This window comes from Chlorocebus sabaeus, chromosome 2, assembly GCF_047675955.1.
Source record: "Chlorocebus sabaeus isolate Y175 chromosome 2, mChlSab1.0.hap1, whole genome shotgun sequence".
Taxonomy (NCBI): domain Eukaryota; kingdom Metazoa; phylum Chordata; class Mammalia; order Primates; family Cercopithecidae; genus Chlorocebus; species Chlorocebus sabaeus.
Window position 1 is genome coordinate 59,279,053 of NC_132905.1, and position 16,569 is coordinate 59,295,621.

General features: G+C 36.5%; 1 protein-coding gene across 3 annotated transcripts in view; it reads left to right on the forward strand.

Annotated features, from left to right (window-relative positions):
* Positions 1-16,569, forward strand: part of XRN2 (5'-3' exoribonuclease 2) — an 85,530-nt gene that overhangs the window by 48,158 nt on the left and 20,803 nt on the right. For all 3 annotated transcript variants that reach the window (XM_007961596.3, XM_007961605.3, XM_007961599.3), the window contains 7 exons: positions 1,636-1,719; positions 2,920-3,017; positions 3,608-3,687; positions 4,740-4,796; positions 12,471-12,539; positions 12,623-12,754; positions 15,368-15,495. In XM_007961596.3, coding sequence (XP_007959787.1) covers positions 1,636-1,719; positions 2,920-3,017; positions 3,608-3,687; positions 4,740-4,796; positions 12,471-12,539; positions 12,623-12,754; positions 15,368-15,495 — 648 coding nt within the window. The remainder of the gene's footprint in view (positions 1-1,635; positions 1,720-2,919; positions 3,018-3,607; positions 3,688-4,739; positions 4,797-12,470; positions 12,540-12,622; positions 12,755-15,367; positions 15,496-16,569) is intronic.

Genomic DNA, 16,569 nt, shown 5'->3' on the forward strand with positions numbered 1-16,569 from the left:
TATATATATATAAATATGTAGCATGGTTATATATATATTATATATATATAAATATGTAGCATGGTTATATATATATATAAAAGTACTGGGTAGGACATATATATATATATATGTATCTTAAATGTAGTGGGTAGAAAACAAACTACATGATGCTGTAGTTTCCCCTTGATATATTTCTCTTAAGTGTATGACTAAATAATATTTTAGCAATTTCCTAGGTTTTCTTCGTGTGTTTACCAGTAATTGAAATAACCTGACTCACATGTTAGATATTAAGATCCTTGAAATCACTCTTTTAGGCCATTCGAAGTTCATACTAGAACTTAGTTTCTTTTTAACTTAAAAAAAAAAAAAAAATCAGGTGCAGTGGCTCATGCCTGTAATCTCAGGACTTTGGGAGGCCAAGTTGGAAGGATTGCTTGAAACGAGGAATTTGAGACCAGCCTGGGTAACACAAGGAGACCTCATCTCTAAAAAAATTTTAAAAATTAGCTGGGTGTGGTGGTGGCATGTGCCTGTAGTCCCAGCTACTCAGGAGGCTGAAGTGGGAGGATTGCTTGAGGTTGCGAGTCTGAGACTGAGGCTGCGAGTTTGAGACTGCAATGAGAAATGATCATGCCACTGCACTCCAGCCTGGGTGACCTTATCTTAAAAATTAAAGAAATATATCTTACTAGGTAGTAAAATTGAACATGTTTCCTAACTTTGAAAATGCAGTAGCTAAATAATTAAGATTTGGAAACCTTTTCATATCTCATAATTTTAAAGGGAATAGTCACAAATAACAGTGGTTTTGAGTAGCAGTAGTTTCAGAATTATTTAACACTATTTAGCATTTGTCTTTGCTATGTATCTTAAAATTTTTATTTAGCCAAAATAGTACCTATACTGTGTATAGCAGAAAATATATATGCTTCCATAACTTTGTATATTTTTCTTATAGCATCGTATTAGTGATGTGCTTGTTCAAAAATTATGCATCTGGGTCCAAATAAGTGCCCTTAATTTCAGCATACTCCAGAGGATCATTTTAAGCCCCAAATGAATTGCCTCTGTTCTATCCCCTGCCCCCAAGTTATTTAAGCAAGTCTTTAAAAATTTTTTGTATATAATTAGTAGGCTTTAAAATGTAAAAAGAATACTATGGAATTTTAGAGCAGGAGGAGATCCTTGAATTCTGGTTGAACAGAATTGAGTATTTTGGTTGAAATGCTCTGATTTTACAAAAGATGAAACCAAGTACTAGAAAGATGAAAGGACATGCTTAAGCCCTAGGGAGAGTAACTGACTTGCTTGGGGGCATCTTAGTAACTAAAGTGAGAACATATACTGGTATCCAGGTAGCCATTTGTTCATTTATTTAAAATACTTATCACCATGGAGTTAAGATTCAGAAAACATGATTTTCCATATAAGCCATTAAAGAATAGAAAATATGTAGAATTTTTTCTTCTGCCACTACATGGAAAATATTAGCATCTGAGTTTTGGCTTAATGAGACAATAAGAGTTCAGTTCCAAAATGTTTTTGTATCAGCAAGGAAACTCTACTAGAAAGGTTGATTTTGACCAATGATAAATTGGAATTTGGGTGATCCTGGTAGCAGGGGTGGTTCATTTGCACTTGTTTTCCCAGGTGTTGCTCTCTTGCCATTCGTGGATGAGCGAAGGCTACGAGCTGCCCTAGAAGAGGTATACCCAGACCTCACTCCAGAAGAGAGTAAGAGTTATACTTCTTAGTTAACATTGATCTGTGTAATATACACTTTATATTTCTGTATAAAATTAGACCTTCCTTCCTCCGTTTGTCAAATTTCCCATAAAGGGGGGCATAAATCATTGATTCTATTTTCTTATTACAGATGTTGACTTTGCTTCTTAATTCATTATCTGTAAGTTGAGTAGTAGTTAAATAAAATGTTTTAACTTACAAGTATTTGTTAAATTTTTAAAAAAGCAATACTTCAACAATATCCTTTGACATTTTGATTCTTATATGATATGCACACACGAAAGTATCTTTTGCCTGTTGGGAAGATATTATTCATTTTCTCCATCTGCCTTCTCCCCTACTCCTCCTTCCCCCCCAATAATAACTACTTTGTTTAAAAGGTTAGGGTGAAACAAAAGCATATGCTCTAGAGTGCTAACTTGGAATATGACATAAAAGGAGGTATTTTGTAATTAATACTGATGATAAAAAGTATTCATATTCAGAAATTGCAAAGCTGGGCTCTATTGAAAAATTTAATACCATTATAATAAGCCTCTAGAAACAATTTCTATATCAAAAAGATTGTCTTTTAGAACAATCTTTTCATCAGATGACACTGTCTGTGTTTCTCCAGGGAATGATTATGTATTATACTAAGAAACTGAGTTTATTATAAATAAGAAAACATTGTCCTTTATCTTGCAGTATGTTTATATATATATTTCAGTGGGTTTTTTTAATGATAATTATTGATCTTTTTGAAACTTTTTTGTTAAAATATTTTTTTTCCCATAGAGGCACATCACACATTTAGATTATCACTATAATTAAAAATTTTGTTTTTAATTGATACGTTTAATAGTTACATATTTTTGGGGTCCATGTGGTATTTTGATACCTATATACAATATGTGCTGATCAAAATAGGGTAATTGGGATATCCATAACCTCACATTTATCTTTTCTTTGTGTTGGGAACATTATAGTTTTTTCCTTCTATTTTGAAATATGTAATAAATTACTAACTTCCTCACAGTACTATCAAATACTAGAACTTACTCTTGTCTAACTTACCACTTTAAAATTACTTTTCATAAATTTTATAATTAAATTCTTAACATTTAGGTGCTTTCCCTTGTTTTATGCTCATAAAAATTGGTCTTGCAGTTTTTTATGTGTAGGTCTTATTATTTTCTTTCCCCCTAGCCAGAAGAAACAGCCTTGGAGGTGATGTCTTATTTGTGGGGAAACATCACCCACTCCATGACTTCATTTTAGAGCTGTACCAGACAGGTTCCACAGAGGTATGTTATGCAATTTGGTTAATTAGAAATGCACTTTTTAAAATTGTGGTAAAATATGCATAACATAAAATTTACTATTGTAACCATTTTTAAGTAGTTATAATTCTGTGGCGTTAAGTATATTTACAGTGTTGTATAACCATCAACACTTTTTCAGAACTTTTTCATCTTCCCGAATATAATTTCTGTACCTTTTAAATAATATTAAATAATATCTTCTCATTCTGCCCTTCTCATTCTCTAGTAACTTCTTTCTACCTCTATGAATTTGATACCTGTGTTCTTGATACTTCATATAAGTGAAATGATACAGTATTTTGTATTGGCTTTGTGTCTGGCTTATTTCAGTTAGCATAATGTTTTCAAGGTTCATTGATATTGTAGCATGTATCAGAATTTCATACCTTTTTATGGCTGAATAATACTCTATTTGTATGTGTACTGTTTAATCCACTTATCTATTGGTAAATATTGGGTTTGTTTCTGCCTTTTGGCTCTTATGAATGATGCTGCTATGAACACTCAAGAATCTGCTTGAGTCCCAGTTTTCCATTCTTTGCATATGAGATCAGGAATGCATTTTTCCACAGCCAGTGGATGTACCCCCTGAACTATGTCATGGGATTCAAGGAAAGTTTTCTTTGGATGAAGAAGCCATTCTTCCAGATCAGTAAGTTTCATTTTGTATATAATTGAGGTGACTGGAAGGAAGTTTAGTTAGGATTTTTTTCATTGTTGTCTAAAATAAACATTTAGACAATTGTGTTTAAAATAAGACAAAACCTTGCTGACTGAAAAAGGCTTGGGTCCAAAGCCCAGCTCTTTATAGTAGCTGTGTCACCCTGTGCAGGGAGATCTGGGAGTCCCTTGCAGGATATCCCGAAGGTCAAAGCTCTTTTCATAATGATACTAAGATGTTATGGTGTTACTTGCTTTTCTTATACTTTCTCTCTTGAGTGCACGGTGGAGTTTTTCAGAGGCCTCTCAAGAGATAGAAGCAGAGGAAAGTAGCTATTAAACAAATACTAACCAGATATTAATAAGATTTTTGAAAGTGTACAACGACATTGTTTTGCTTTGTAAAAAATAGCTTTTCATAAGAATGTTATTTATGTTAACATGTAGGGTTATCTTTAATTATTTTAAAATTTCTTAGTCATAATTTTTAATGGGTAAATGTTCATAAATATAACCACTATAAACAAAAGCCCTTTGAGATTTAAGAATGTAAAAGGGTTCTGAGACCAGAGTTTGTGAACCACGTCTCAAGGGTACATTTCCAGGAATGGAACTGCTGGCCATAGAGTATGTGTATCTTCATTTTTTTTCTAGATAATATTTCTAGATGGTTTTTCAAAGTGGTTACACTGTGTTGTAATCCCAGTGGCGGTTTGTGAGAGATCTTGTTTCTCTACATTTTGGCAAACCCTTGTCACAACTTTAATTTCTGTCAGTCTAGTGGATGCTTATTGACATCTTGTGGTTTATAGTTGCAGTTCTCTGAGTGTTAATGAGATTGAATGCCTTATGGTTAATAGTTAGCCATTTCATTTATGTGGTACTTACTGTTTTTTTAAAGATATAAATGGTTTTATTGTTTGTGTTAGTGCATTCTAGTGATTTATCTTTTCTGAAGACTAACAAACGTAGCAACATCTTATTTCCACTTACCTAAAAGGTTACAGTTTACAGATAGATGTTTCTTCTCTTGTTTCCTTCTAGAATAGTATGTTCTCCTGTTCCTATGTTAAGGGATCTGACACAGAACACTGTAGTCAGGTAAGTTTTCCAAAATTCATGGCATTCACTGAGAACACAGCTCTGAACTTGCAAATCCATTTTAAAAGACCTCTGATTCACAAGGAAATGGCAGCTGTTAATCCACCAGTGCTTTGAGATTGGAGAGTCCCTGTGTTGCAGACCTTAGAGCAGAGCCTCTTGACTCTAAATTATGTATATTGTTAAGGTTACTGATTTAACATGCTTGCTTATCTGTTTTCTGGTTTCCCATGACAACCTGTAATTCTTCCTGGATTAGGCAAGTGGGAGGTAAAGAGTAGGAGTATCTAGCAGTTTGTTATATAGGAACAAACAGAACTCTACACCCCAGAGGTTCACACAGCTTCCCTGCATTACAACAGACTATTTTACTTATGTTTATAATCATGGCCCTGCAGAGTTTGAAAACAGAAATATTCTATAGTATATTTTAGTTAAGATGACATAGAACAGAATATATTTGTGAAAATTTTTATTAGCAATTATAAACTTAAAGGGCTAATTTCTTCTCTCTGGAAAACTAATTTATATCTCAGTTCTTTGGTGCTGACAGCATATTCTATTGAGTAAAAATAATATAAAATGTAATATGACCGTTTGGACTAAAATCCAACAGATTGACTACTCTTTTGTATTATATAATGACAAATTTTGATGGCAGAATTTAGTTGTCATTTTCACCAATCTTTAGGTAAGACTAAAGCAAACACATCTCAGGTATTCAAGAATTTGTTAAAAGCCTACTAATCCTGAATCCTCCTTTTCCATCCATTTTTGTTTCTCTCTCCCTCAGGAAATATTTTAGATTTTTTTCTAGATTTGCCTTTGTGAAGTATAAACATGTTTATTTCCTATCTTTAATGGATTCAGGTAGTAAATGATTTCTATTCTGGAAAGGCTTTTATTTAAAGAAAACTATTGTGAATTCGGAAAATCTTTCTGGATGAGTTGCTTACGTTGATCTTTACGTATAAGTTTTTGTTTATCTTTATACCTAATTTGTCCTGGCTCTTTGTCTTTGTGCTCTTTTGTTAAGGGTGGGGTACAGAATTGAAAGCCACGCTCCTAAACCCATCACAAACAATCTGGCTCTGACAAATTCATTGTGAACACTGTATTAACCCTTGGGGTCTCTGGCTTGCATTAAAGCATTGGCGCTTCAGGCCAATTAATTCCACCGTTCTCTCTTTGGATTGTCCCATGTGTGCTTGTGCTTCTCAATTTTTCTGCATATATTCAGGGGCCTTCCTGCCTAACCCTCTAGAAATAGTTAATTCTACTTAACTTTCTAATTAGGATAGAGAGGCTTGCCTAGAGGAGAGTTACAGAATTAATGGACACATTTTGGAATTTTTGTTTGGATGATGATGATGATGTTGGTTGGTTGTTTCTGAGCCTAAAGGGGCCTTTGGTATTTAGTATACACTGTGTTCACAATATTATTAAATTTATAAAACAGGCCAGGCACGGTGGCTCACGCCTGTAATCCCAGCACTTTGGGAGGCCAGAATGGGTGGATTATCTGAGATCAGACTAGCCTGGCCAACATGGTGAAACCCTATCTCTACTAAAACTACAAAAAATTAGCCGGGCATGATGGTGGTACACACCTGTAGTCCCAGCTACTCGGGAGGCTGAGGTGAGAGAATTGCTTGAACCTGGGAGGCCAAGGCCTCAGTGAGCCAAGATCACGCCACTTGGGGAACAGAGCAAGACTCCATCTCAAAAAAAAAAAAAAAATGTATAAAACAAATCCCAGATCTAAATGCATATTCAGGTGTATGTTGAAAATAACTTTATAATAAAATCAATTAAATTAGGTTAATTTGCTGAAGATTTGTGGGAGACTGAAGTTAACTTCCCTTAAGTAAAAGTAATTTTCAGTGCTTTCTTTGAAGGGTGGCAACATTAGGCTGAGATCCAGTTTTTACAGCAGATTTTTGCGTGTTTGTTTTAGGTCTTATTGTAGATTCCAGTGTTAAATTTGCCTTATAACTTTAACTTATAATTTTCAGACTAAAAAAATCTCAAAATATACTCACCAGTCATTTGCCAGTTATTTCTTTTTTGACTCCTGGCATTTTTTCCTCTTGCTTATTTAAATACATCTAGTATCCCATTTGATATTTGAGAAATCGTTTCCTCAAGTTGAGTTTAGGTAAGCTCTTCCCATTGTATTCATTCTTATCTGTAGTGCTCATAAAGTATGTTATACAGGCTGTTGAAGTCCCTTAAATTCGTAGATAGACCCTTAGAGAATATGGTCAACTCTAACCTAGGAGATCATATTTTTTTTCCCATTTCTAATTCCATAAATTACTCAACATATTAGCTTCTGCATGTGACTTTAAAATCATAGAAGAGTTTTCCTCCCAATCTGAAGGGTAAGTGCATATGTGTGCTTTTACTTTTTCAAGGCCTGACGTAGCTTGGCAGGGCCCTGGCTCTGTGCCTGAACCCCCAGGTCCTCAGGATGCTTCCTTCCTGCCCAGGCTGATCCCTTCAGTACCCTTTGACCTCTGCTCCTCTCTCCTGTTGTTTGAAGTGCTCTTCCTTTCTTTTCTCCACCTGCCCCATAGCCTGCCGTTTATTGCTTTTCTTTTCTTCTAAAGCGTAATTTATACAGTTTTTATGTATGTTGTTTCCAGCAGTAGTGTTGTTAGGTTTTTTCCCTCATAGCACCCAGCAGCATAGTTCTAAACCCATATTTAAAAAGCTCAGTTGTTCATAAAAAAGCTCAGTTGTTCATAATGTTGCAACCAGTGTTTTCCAAAGTCTTTGAAGAGCCTAAACTTTTTTCTTCAGAGGAGTGTTTCTCAGACTTTTTGTATTCATTTTTGGATGAATCAGACAAGGTATAGAATGTTTTATCTCTTCAAGGAGATTTTTTGTTTTAATGTGGATGTGTATGAAGATGGATTTTTTAAGTAACTATTTCTGCAGCTTTTGCAAGGCTTGTGCTTGGCAAGCAGATAACTCGAAATCCAAAGCCTGAAGGAAGTGGAATACATGTAGTCAGCAGTGGATTTGATGGTGGAAAACAGTTGGGAAAGTTTCACTTTCACTGCCTGCAGTACTTTATAGGACGCTGAATTGGTTAACCTCTTCTGATAGAATGTCACAATTCTATAAACTCTTTAAGTGTTTTAAAATGTCAAGTATATGAATCATGAAATTTCCCTGCAAGAACAGTTTGCCTTTGTATGCCAATTTAGCATTAATTATGGAATATATCAGGGAAAGGTTGTGTAAAAATGAAACTTGATATTTGGAGTTTTCTGCTTTCTTTGTGAAGTGTACTAACACTCTAACAGTAATACTTAAAATAGCATTTCTAAGGATAATTCTTAAAGCGAATCAGAAAAAGGCGTTCTATATTCCATTCCTTTTCTGCTGAGACTTTGCTACAATATTTTCTTAACAGCAGTGCTGAAAGTGCTACTTGTGATATAAACAGAAGCACTGTTCAGTTTTCTTATTTTCAACCATGCTTAGGTTTTAAATTTTTATTTACTTTTTCCTTGGTGTGTTTATGAAGACAATCAAGCGACTAAAATAGGTTACCTGTCAAGGAAAGGATCTGTTATGCTCCTTGGGGGAAAGCTGGTCTGGTACATAAAAGCTTGATGCGTCAACAGTGTTTCACCTGCATTTGGAAAAAGTGGATAAAAATACTATTGTTTAAAAATACTTCAGTTTACAGAATTAGATGAAGTAGTACAAATCTAAACACAAGTCTCTTACCTCAGCTGGGCAGACTATTGAGTCTATAGGCTGTGTTAACTCGTTCCCTTCCTCTGCTTTTCAGAGATTGTGTGAGGGTGCTTCTTGCTTTACCTCAGTGTTACTTACTACTTCCCTAGATAAGCTCTCCACAAGTAAACCCTTTTGCGTCTGATGATGGAATTTAAATGACATAGACATGAAAAAAATAAAAGACCTTCAAAAGTTTGGATCCATATAAAAAATTACCTTTTGAGTCTTTGCCTAATGGGTTCCTGCTTAGTCTGTGTGTGTTTGACTTTTAGGAAGTTTGTTTGAGTCTGAGTCATGGCTGTTATCATATTGGAAAAATACATTTCTAAAAACACAATAGATCTTAGCATACATTTTTGGGAACAAATTAAAATAGTAAAACTTGTTCAACCCTTGGAAGCTTTATCCATTTTAGGAGAGAGAGTGTCTTCAAATTGTTCTCAGAGATCCAAGGAAAAATGGTATTAATACTTTGTTGTCATTAGTGTCCTTGTCTTTGAATGGAAACTTCCAAACTTATTTTTAGATACTCCTTTTCTATCTCCTAATGGTTTGTATTGTATTAAGTGTGTAGATCTTTTTGTTGAGTGTGGTTCTGAGGGGAAGTAGGGATGATCTTGGAGACTGTCCTAGTGACTTGGAAAGTTTTTCCCTTTCAGAGCAGGAGCATGAATAATGGAATTTTAAAAACAATTTTGTTAAGGAACAATTGGGAAATAGATGAATTTGTTTTCTCAAACTTTAGTTTTAGCTATCTTATTAAATCTCTTGTTATAACCATTCTCCTGCAGAAGTGATTATCTCTGTGACCCTGGGATTTTCCCTTCTCCCTGGGAGCTTACTACCTTGGCTATTTCCTTCATTTTCTTAGTTTCAGGTCTTTCTGTGCATGACTTGGAGATCTTCATCTGAGCTCCATCTCCATTCTAGTTCCAGCCTTACCATTTTATTTACTTTCCCAACATTCCCATCCCAGATGTGTGTCAAAGACTGTTGCATAGACTCTGTTGGTGACCTCTTTGTGGGTGTCCCTCTGCTCTCGCACACTGCTGCTGGGTTGTTCTTTCTGAAATGATCTTTCATGACTTTTATGTCCTTATTGACTACTTGCAAAGGCATCACATTATACTCATACAAACCCTCCATAACCATAACCTGCTTCAGTTACCTTTCTTCTTGCCCCACTTCTGCCCAAATGCATTTTTACTCTAATCTAGCCCTCTCAACTGGAGTTCCATGGGAGAATTCTGCCTTGAGATCTTAAAGCATCTGTTGTACGTATCAGATTGTAGGTAGCAGTTTGTGTCCTGTATCTCTAGAATGATACTAGCTATGTTTTTTCCTTGGGAGAATTGAGAATATACTCACTCATCATTTTTTGTAGGGCTTAATTCCCTCCCACGTCCCCATTGAGAAGGGCTGCTCCAGTAAAACTGTACTGTTCCTTGGTCCTGGGACCCCTTTCCATATCTTTGTTCCATTTGTTTCCCTTGCCACCCTGTAACCAATCCTGTCTTATCTTAAACCGCAGCCTCTTGGATGATGTTTTCCTTGGTCCTCGGGTGAAATAATTCCCATCCTCCCCCTCCCCTGCCCCCCGTACACACATACCTTTAGCCTTCACTGACAAAGATGTTTATATGGAAAGTGTACAGACACACATGCTTTGACTCAGCATCTTTTCTGTGCCTGTTGTTGTATTTTTCTACTTTCTTCCTTATTTCTCTTACTAGAAGGGGAGGCAGGCCTGATGCCTGGCGGTGTGCATAACCCCCCTCCCACCATGAACCATGCATGCAATAGATATTCTAACAGTTTGGCAAACTGCTAAAAAAAGCCCTGCTGAAACACAGATACCTGCTTCAAAACACTATTTGCAAGTCTTGCTTTGTTACTTGACTTTTTATCTGCAAAGCCCTAACGAGCCCAAATACTTAAGTACCATTTTCTGTTATCCTCTTAATTTATCGGTCTGTCCTACCTTGCCCTGCCCCATGCCATCTTGCCAGTAGGAAAAAATCTGAGCTAAAGACAGTTGCCAGTGAAGAGTGAGTTGTAAGAAGAACCAGTTGAGTAATAAGTATTGTTCAGCTGTTTTTGAGCTCATGGTACATTTATTGTAAGTGAATCCATTTTTGTGTACTTAAATTTAAAACAAAAATTTCTGTAAAGCGGGTGGACTCTAGTTAAAGCAGCAGTATTCAAAAAGAAAATAGCTAACTAAAAATGTCAACCAGGTTAATAAAACTTTTTTTAAAAACCTTTTTAACTGACTGTAAGTGTAATCATTGGAGGAATTTTGAAAAATAAAAAAAGGAAACAAGTTACTAACTTAAAGAGAAAAATCACTGATAATCGATTGATGAATATGTCTAGTCTGTTGTATATATGTTTCCCATGTCATTAAGGTCATTAAGTATTCTGTTACTAAATTTTTGGGTTTTTTTTGTTTTTGTTTTTGAGAGGGAGTCTCCCTCTGTCGCCCAGGCTGGAGTGCAGTGGCACGGTCTTGCCTCACGGCAGCCTCCACCTCCCGGGTTCACGCCATTCACCTGCCTCAGCCTCCCGAGTAGCTGGGACTACAGGTGCCCGCCACCACACCTGGCCAACTTTTTTTATTTTTAGTAGACACGGGGTTTCACCGTGTTAGCCAGAATAGTCTCGATCTCCTGACCTTGTGAGCCACCGCGCCCGGCCTTCTGTTACTAAATTTTTAAAAATATTATTTGAGTTCTTCCTAAAAAGGAAGAACTCCAGTGTTTTAACCAGTCCACTATTATTCATACACTTGGGTTTTACAGTCTTTGAAACATTGTGAATAATAGTGTTATAAGCATCCTTAAGTATAAATCTGGTGTATAACCAGAGTCCTGGAAGAAGCATTGCTGTGTCAGAAGACAGACTTAGGTACTTAACAACCTTTGGGATAGGTACACACACACACACACACCGCTACCACCGCCATCACCACCAGAAAAGAAGTTCAGCCCAGCTTATACTCAAAGCCTGAGTGTATATCTTTTAAAAATTGGCATATTGGCCGGGCACGGTGGCTCATGTCTGTAATCCCATTGCTTTGGGAAGCTCAGGTGGGTGGGTCTTATGAGTCCAGGAGTTCAAGACCAGCCTGGGCAATGTGGGGAAACCCTGTCTCTACAAAAATTTTAAAAATTAGCCGGGCGTGGTGTTGCATACTTATAGTCTCACCAGTGACGGAGACTGAGGTGAGAGGATCTTTGAGCCTGGGAGGTTGAGACTGCAGTGAGCTGTGAGTTGCCACTGCACTCCAGCCTAGGCAACAGAGTGAGACCTGTCTCAAAAACAAAAAAAGCATATTTGTGTAGTTGTCAAATGGTGAAAATTATTAAAATCACACATTAGGAGACAAGGATACAAGGGTCCAACTGTGAAGTTCAATTTTTTTTTTTTGTAATTCCCCCCCCCACCCCATAGATTTCTTAGCAATTTGTGTGCATTTTTTGATTTTGCAAATATTTCTATTGGTATATCAATTATTAAAATAGGGGCTAATCTGCCTCAAGATGCTTAGGGGTTTTTGTCATGGACTGAACAAAATTAAAGGTTATTTTATTTTTATTTTTTGTTGTTATAAACCTCTTTGACCTGTCTACAATATCATATTGAAATTTGAGTTGGGGCAATCTCTGTTATTTCTCTGTCATCACCAATAGTTGCTAGAGCATGACTTTTCCCACAGAGAGAAAGTTACATGAAGGTTATATGTACCAGGAATTAGAGACAGTTTGGTGAGGAAGGTATTTAGCCATTTGGTAAACCCATTTATTAACTAAAATAATTTTTGGAGCGGACTTAAACATGAAAAATACCTCAGTCTACATGATAATTAAGACAGGCTAATATAATCAGATCATTGAATTGTTTCTTGTTCTTTTCCAGTATTAATTTTAAAGACCCACAGTTTGCTGAAGATTACATTTTTAAAGCTGTAATGCTTCCAGGAGCAAGGTAACAACAGTAAATTACCTAGGTTTATTTTGTACAAATGGTTTTCATCCCTATTACTAAGGGTTGTCTTTTTAAATGGTCAGAAAACCAGCAGCAGTACTGAAACCTAGTGACTGGGAAAAATCCAGCAATGGACGGCAGTGGAAGCCTCAGCTTGGCTTTAACCGTGACCGGAGACCTGTGCACCTGGATCAGGCAGCCTTCAGGACTTTGGGGTGAGTTGTCAGTTTCTAGCCCTTGTATATTTTGCTTTTTCTGAATCATCTCTCAAGACAAGTCAGTATTTATGCCATAATTTTTTTTTTTTTAACTTTATGAAAATACGGGGTTTGGGCCGGGTGCGGTGGCTCACTCCTGTAATCCCAGCACTTTGGGGGGCCGAGGCAGGCAGATCATGAGGTCAGGAGATCGAGACCATCCTGGCTAATATGGTGAAACCCCATCTCTACTAAACAAAATACAAAAAATTAGCCGGGCGTGGTGGCGGGCACCAGTAGTCCCAGCTACTCGGGAGGCTGAGGCAAGGGAATGACGTGAACCCAGGAGGTGGAGCCTGCAGTGAGCCGAGATCATGCCACTGCACTCCAGCCTGGGCAACAGAGCGAGACTCCGTCTCAACAAAAAAAGAAAAAAAAGAAATACTCAGTTTGTTTCACACTTACATTTTTGTCTCACCACCATGGCTGACCACCACTACTACTGCGTCCTCTCATAACATTGCTTACATACTTAAAACCAAGCAAAGAGTGGAGCTCCATCTTTAAAACCTAAACAGGCATTTTGGACAACACATTATTGTACGCCACAAATATCTAACAGACCATAAAATACAACTGTTTTGTAGATATTTTAATAACTTTGATACTGCTGTGCTTTTCTTCATTTTTAAAAATTCACTTCTCCATTTGTGTATTGCTATATGTGTTGCATGAGAATTCTGTTGCTTTCTCTAAGATGTTTTACTATTTTTCTGACTGTTACTTCAAGGGAATAAAACCTCCTCTTTACCCGCGAGAAAGTTTTAGCTGAATTAATTAATGTATGATGGAGACTCTTTTTCAAGTATTGACCAATACATTGGTATGGAAGCCTCCGGTCTCTTAAATTTTTGTTTGCCCAGTGCTTGGACCAGTGGTATCTCATAGTTGCTTGAATTGGCATTTCCCTGCATACTGAAATTATCTTTTAATATGTTTATTAGTCATTTGTATTTCCTCTTCTATGAATTTCTGATTTTTATCCTTTGCCCTTATTAGTTACTGAATTGTCTTTTTCCTAGCTGTAGAGATACTATAGAGAGAGGGGACTTGTAAACAATAGCAGGTAAAGCTGGTATAGAAAGAGCAACAGGCTTGCCATAATATTAATGAGTTAGGATTCATGCGCTACTAATGATAACTTATAAATAGATATTTCCAATTAGTGGGGAAACCTTAAGATTCAAAAAATTACTTAGGCAGAAGGTCACCATCAGCATGTAATTTATACAACAAATATTAAGAGGGATAGTGTGGCAGAGTGATTAAGAGCATGGGCTTTAGATCTTAAATGTCTGGATTCAGATACCTTTTTTTTTTTTTTTTTAAACCACTTAATATATTTGTGAACTTTACTGAACTACTCTATGCCTCCATTTCTTTATGCCTGAAGTGGAGACAGTAATTATACCTACATATTCTTAAAATTATGAAGTTGTAAGAATTAAGTGAGCCCAATGTCTGTCACCCGCTTAGGGTAGTTCCTAAACACTATGTAAATGTTAGCTGTTATTGTCATTGTTTTAGAAAGTCGCTTAGTAGCAGTAAAAGAAATGCAGATTTGAAATAGTCCTAAGATAACTTTTTGCATTGTATCAGCTATTTTGGAAGGCAACATAGTATTTCCTCTAAATAGAGCGGTGAGTTCAGAAGATACTCTTAACCTTTGGTCCAAATTCCTGCCTCTTGGATTTGTAAGGAGGAAGTAATTTTAGATGAGCATAATTATATGCCCAAATATTTCTATTGTATTGTAATCTATACTACTAGTACAAAATGAGAGAAATGGTTTAGTAAAGTGTAAGACATCAACATAGTAAAGTATTCTATAGGTTTATGTGTTAGAATTACAAAGATGGGCCGGGCGCGGTGGCTCATGCCTATAATCCCAGCACTTTGGGAGGCCAAGGCGGGCGGATCACAAGGTCAGGAGATCGAGACCATCCTGGCAAACACGGTGAAACCCCATCTCTACTAAAAAATACCAAAAAAAAAATTAGCCGGGCATGGTGGCAGGCGCCTATAGTCCCAGCTTCTCAGGAGGCTGAGGCAGGAGAATGGCATGAACCCGGGAGGCAGCGGAGCTTGCAGTGAGCGGAGATCGTGCCACTGTACTCCAGCCTGGGCGACAGAGCGAGACTCCATCTCAAAAAAAAAAAAAGAATTACAAAGATGAAGAAAAGATATAGGCAAATATTTGATATAGTAAATTAAAAATAGCAAGATGTAGAGTAGTCGTGTATACAGTGAAAGCAGGAACATGGATCCTTAAGGACGAAACTGAAACATAATGCAAAAAAAGAAAAACATTCAAATTACTTTTTGTATGATGTAAGTTGTAAATATTTAAGTGGTTATCAATTAAGAGTCTTGGTGTGGCAGATGAACATTTGCTCTATTACCATTATGTAGTTTTGAGCTTTAATTATAAACCACCTTTTTGTTTGTATTATCTTGATCAGATCTGTTAGTGAAGACATGGCCGTGAGCATTTGTTTTATTTGTGTCAGCTGTGTTATGATGGGTATATCACTATATAATTTTTTTTTCTTGTGTTGGGTCCTTTTATAGCCATGTTATGCCAAGAGGCTCAGGAACTGGCATTTACAGCAATGCTGCACCACCACCTGCGACTTACCAGGGAAACTTATACAGGCCGCTTTTGAGAGGACAAGCCCAGATTCCAAAACTTATGTCAAGTAAGCTTTTACAAATCGGTTATTTTACATTATAAATTAAATATCACAGCAAAGGTTGGTTTCTAATCTTTGTTGCTGAAAAAGATTTGTTGTATCAGTGCAGACAGTGAACTTTAAAAACATGTTAGAAGAGTTGTAAGAGAATACCTTATGCAAAATCTTTCATATGTTTTTTATCTTTATTTTTGTGGGTACATTGTAGCTGTATATATTTATAGGATATATGAGATATTTTGACACAGGCATACAATGAGTAATAATCACGTCAGGGTAGATGGGGTGTCCATCACCTCTAGCATTTATCCTTTGTGTTAGAAACAGTCCAATTATACTCTTAGTTATTTTGAAATGTACAATTATTGACTATAGTCATCCTGCTATGCTATCAAATACTAGATCTTATTCATTATTTCTAACTATTTTTTGATAGCCATTAACCATCCTCCGCTCCCTAACCCTTCCCCTACCGCCCTTCCCAGCCTCTGGTAACCATCCTTCTACTCTCTGTCTCTGTGAGTTCAATTGTTTTAATTTGTAGCTCCCACAAATAGTGGGAACATGCAAAGTTTGTCTTTCTGTGCCTGACTTGTTTCACTTAACATAACGACCTCCATTTCCATCCACGTTGTTACAGGTGACAGGATCTCATTCTTTTTTGTGGCTGAATGGTACTCCATTGTGTATATGTGCCACATTTTCTTTATCCAGTCATCTGTTGATGCACACTTAGATTGCTTCCAAATCTTGGCTACTGTGAATAGTGCTGCAGTAAATGTGGGAGTACAGATGTCTCCTTGATGTACTGATTTCCCTTTTTTTGGGGTGTATACCTAGCATTAGGGATTGCTGGATCATATGGTAGCTCTATAATAATTTACATTCCCACCAGTGGTCTACGAGGGTTCCCTTTTCTCCACATCCTTACTGGCATTTGTTACTGCCTGTCTTTTGGATAAAAGCCATTTTAACTGGGGCAAGATGATACCTCATTGTAGTTTTGATTTTCATTTCTCTGGTGATCAATGATGTTGAGCAACTTTTTATGTACCTGTTTGCCATTTGTATGTCTTCTTT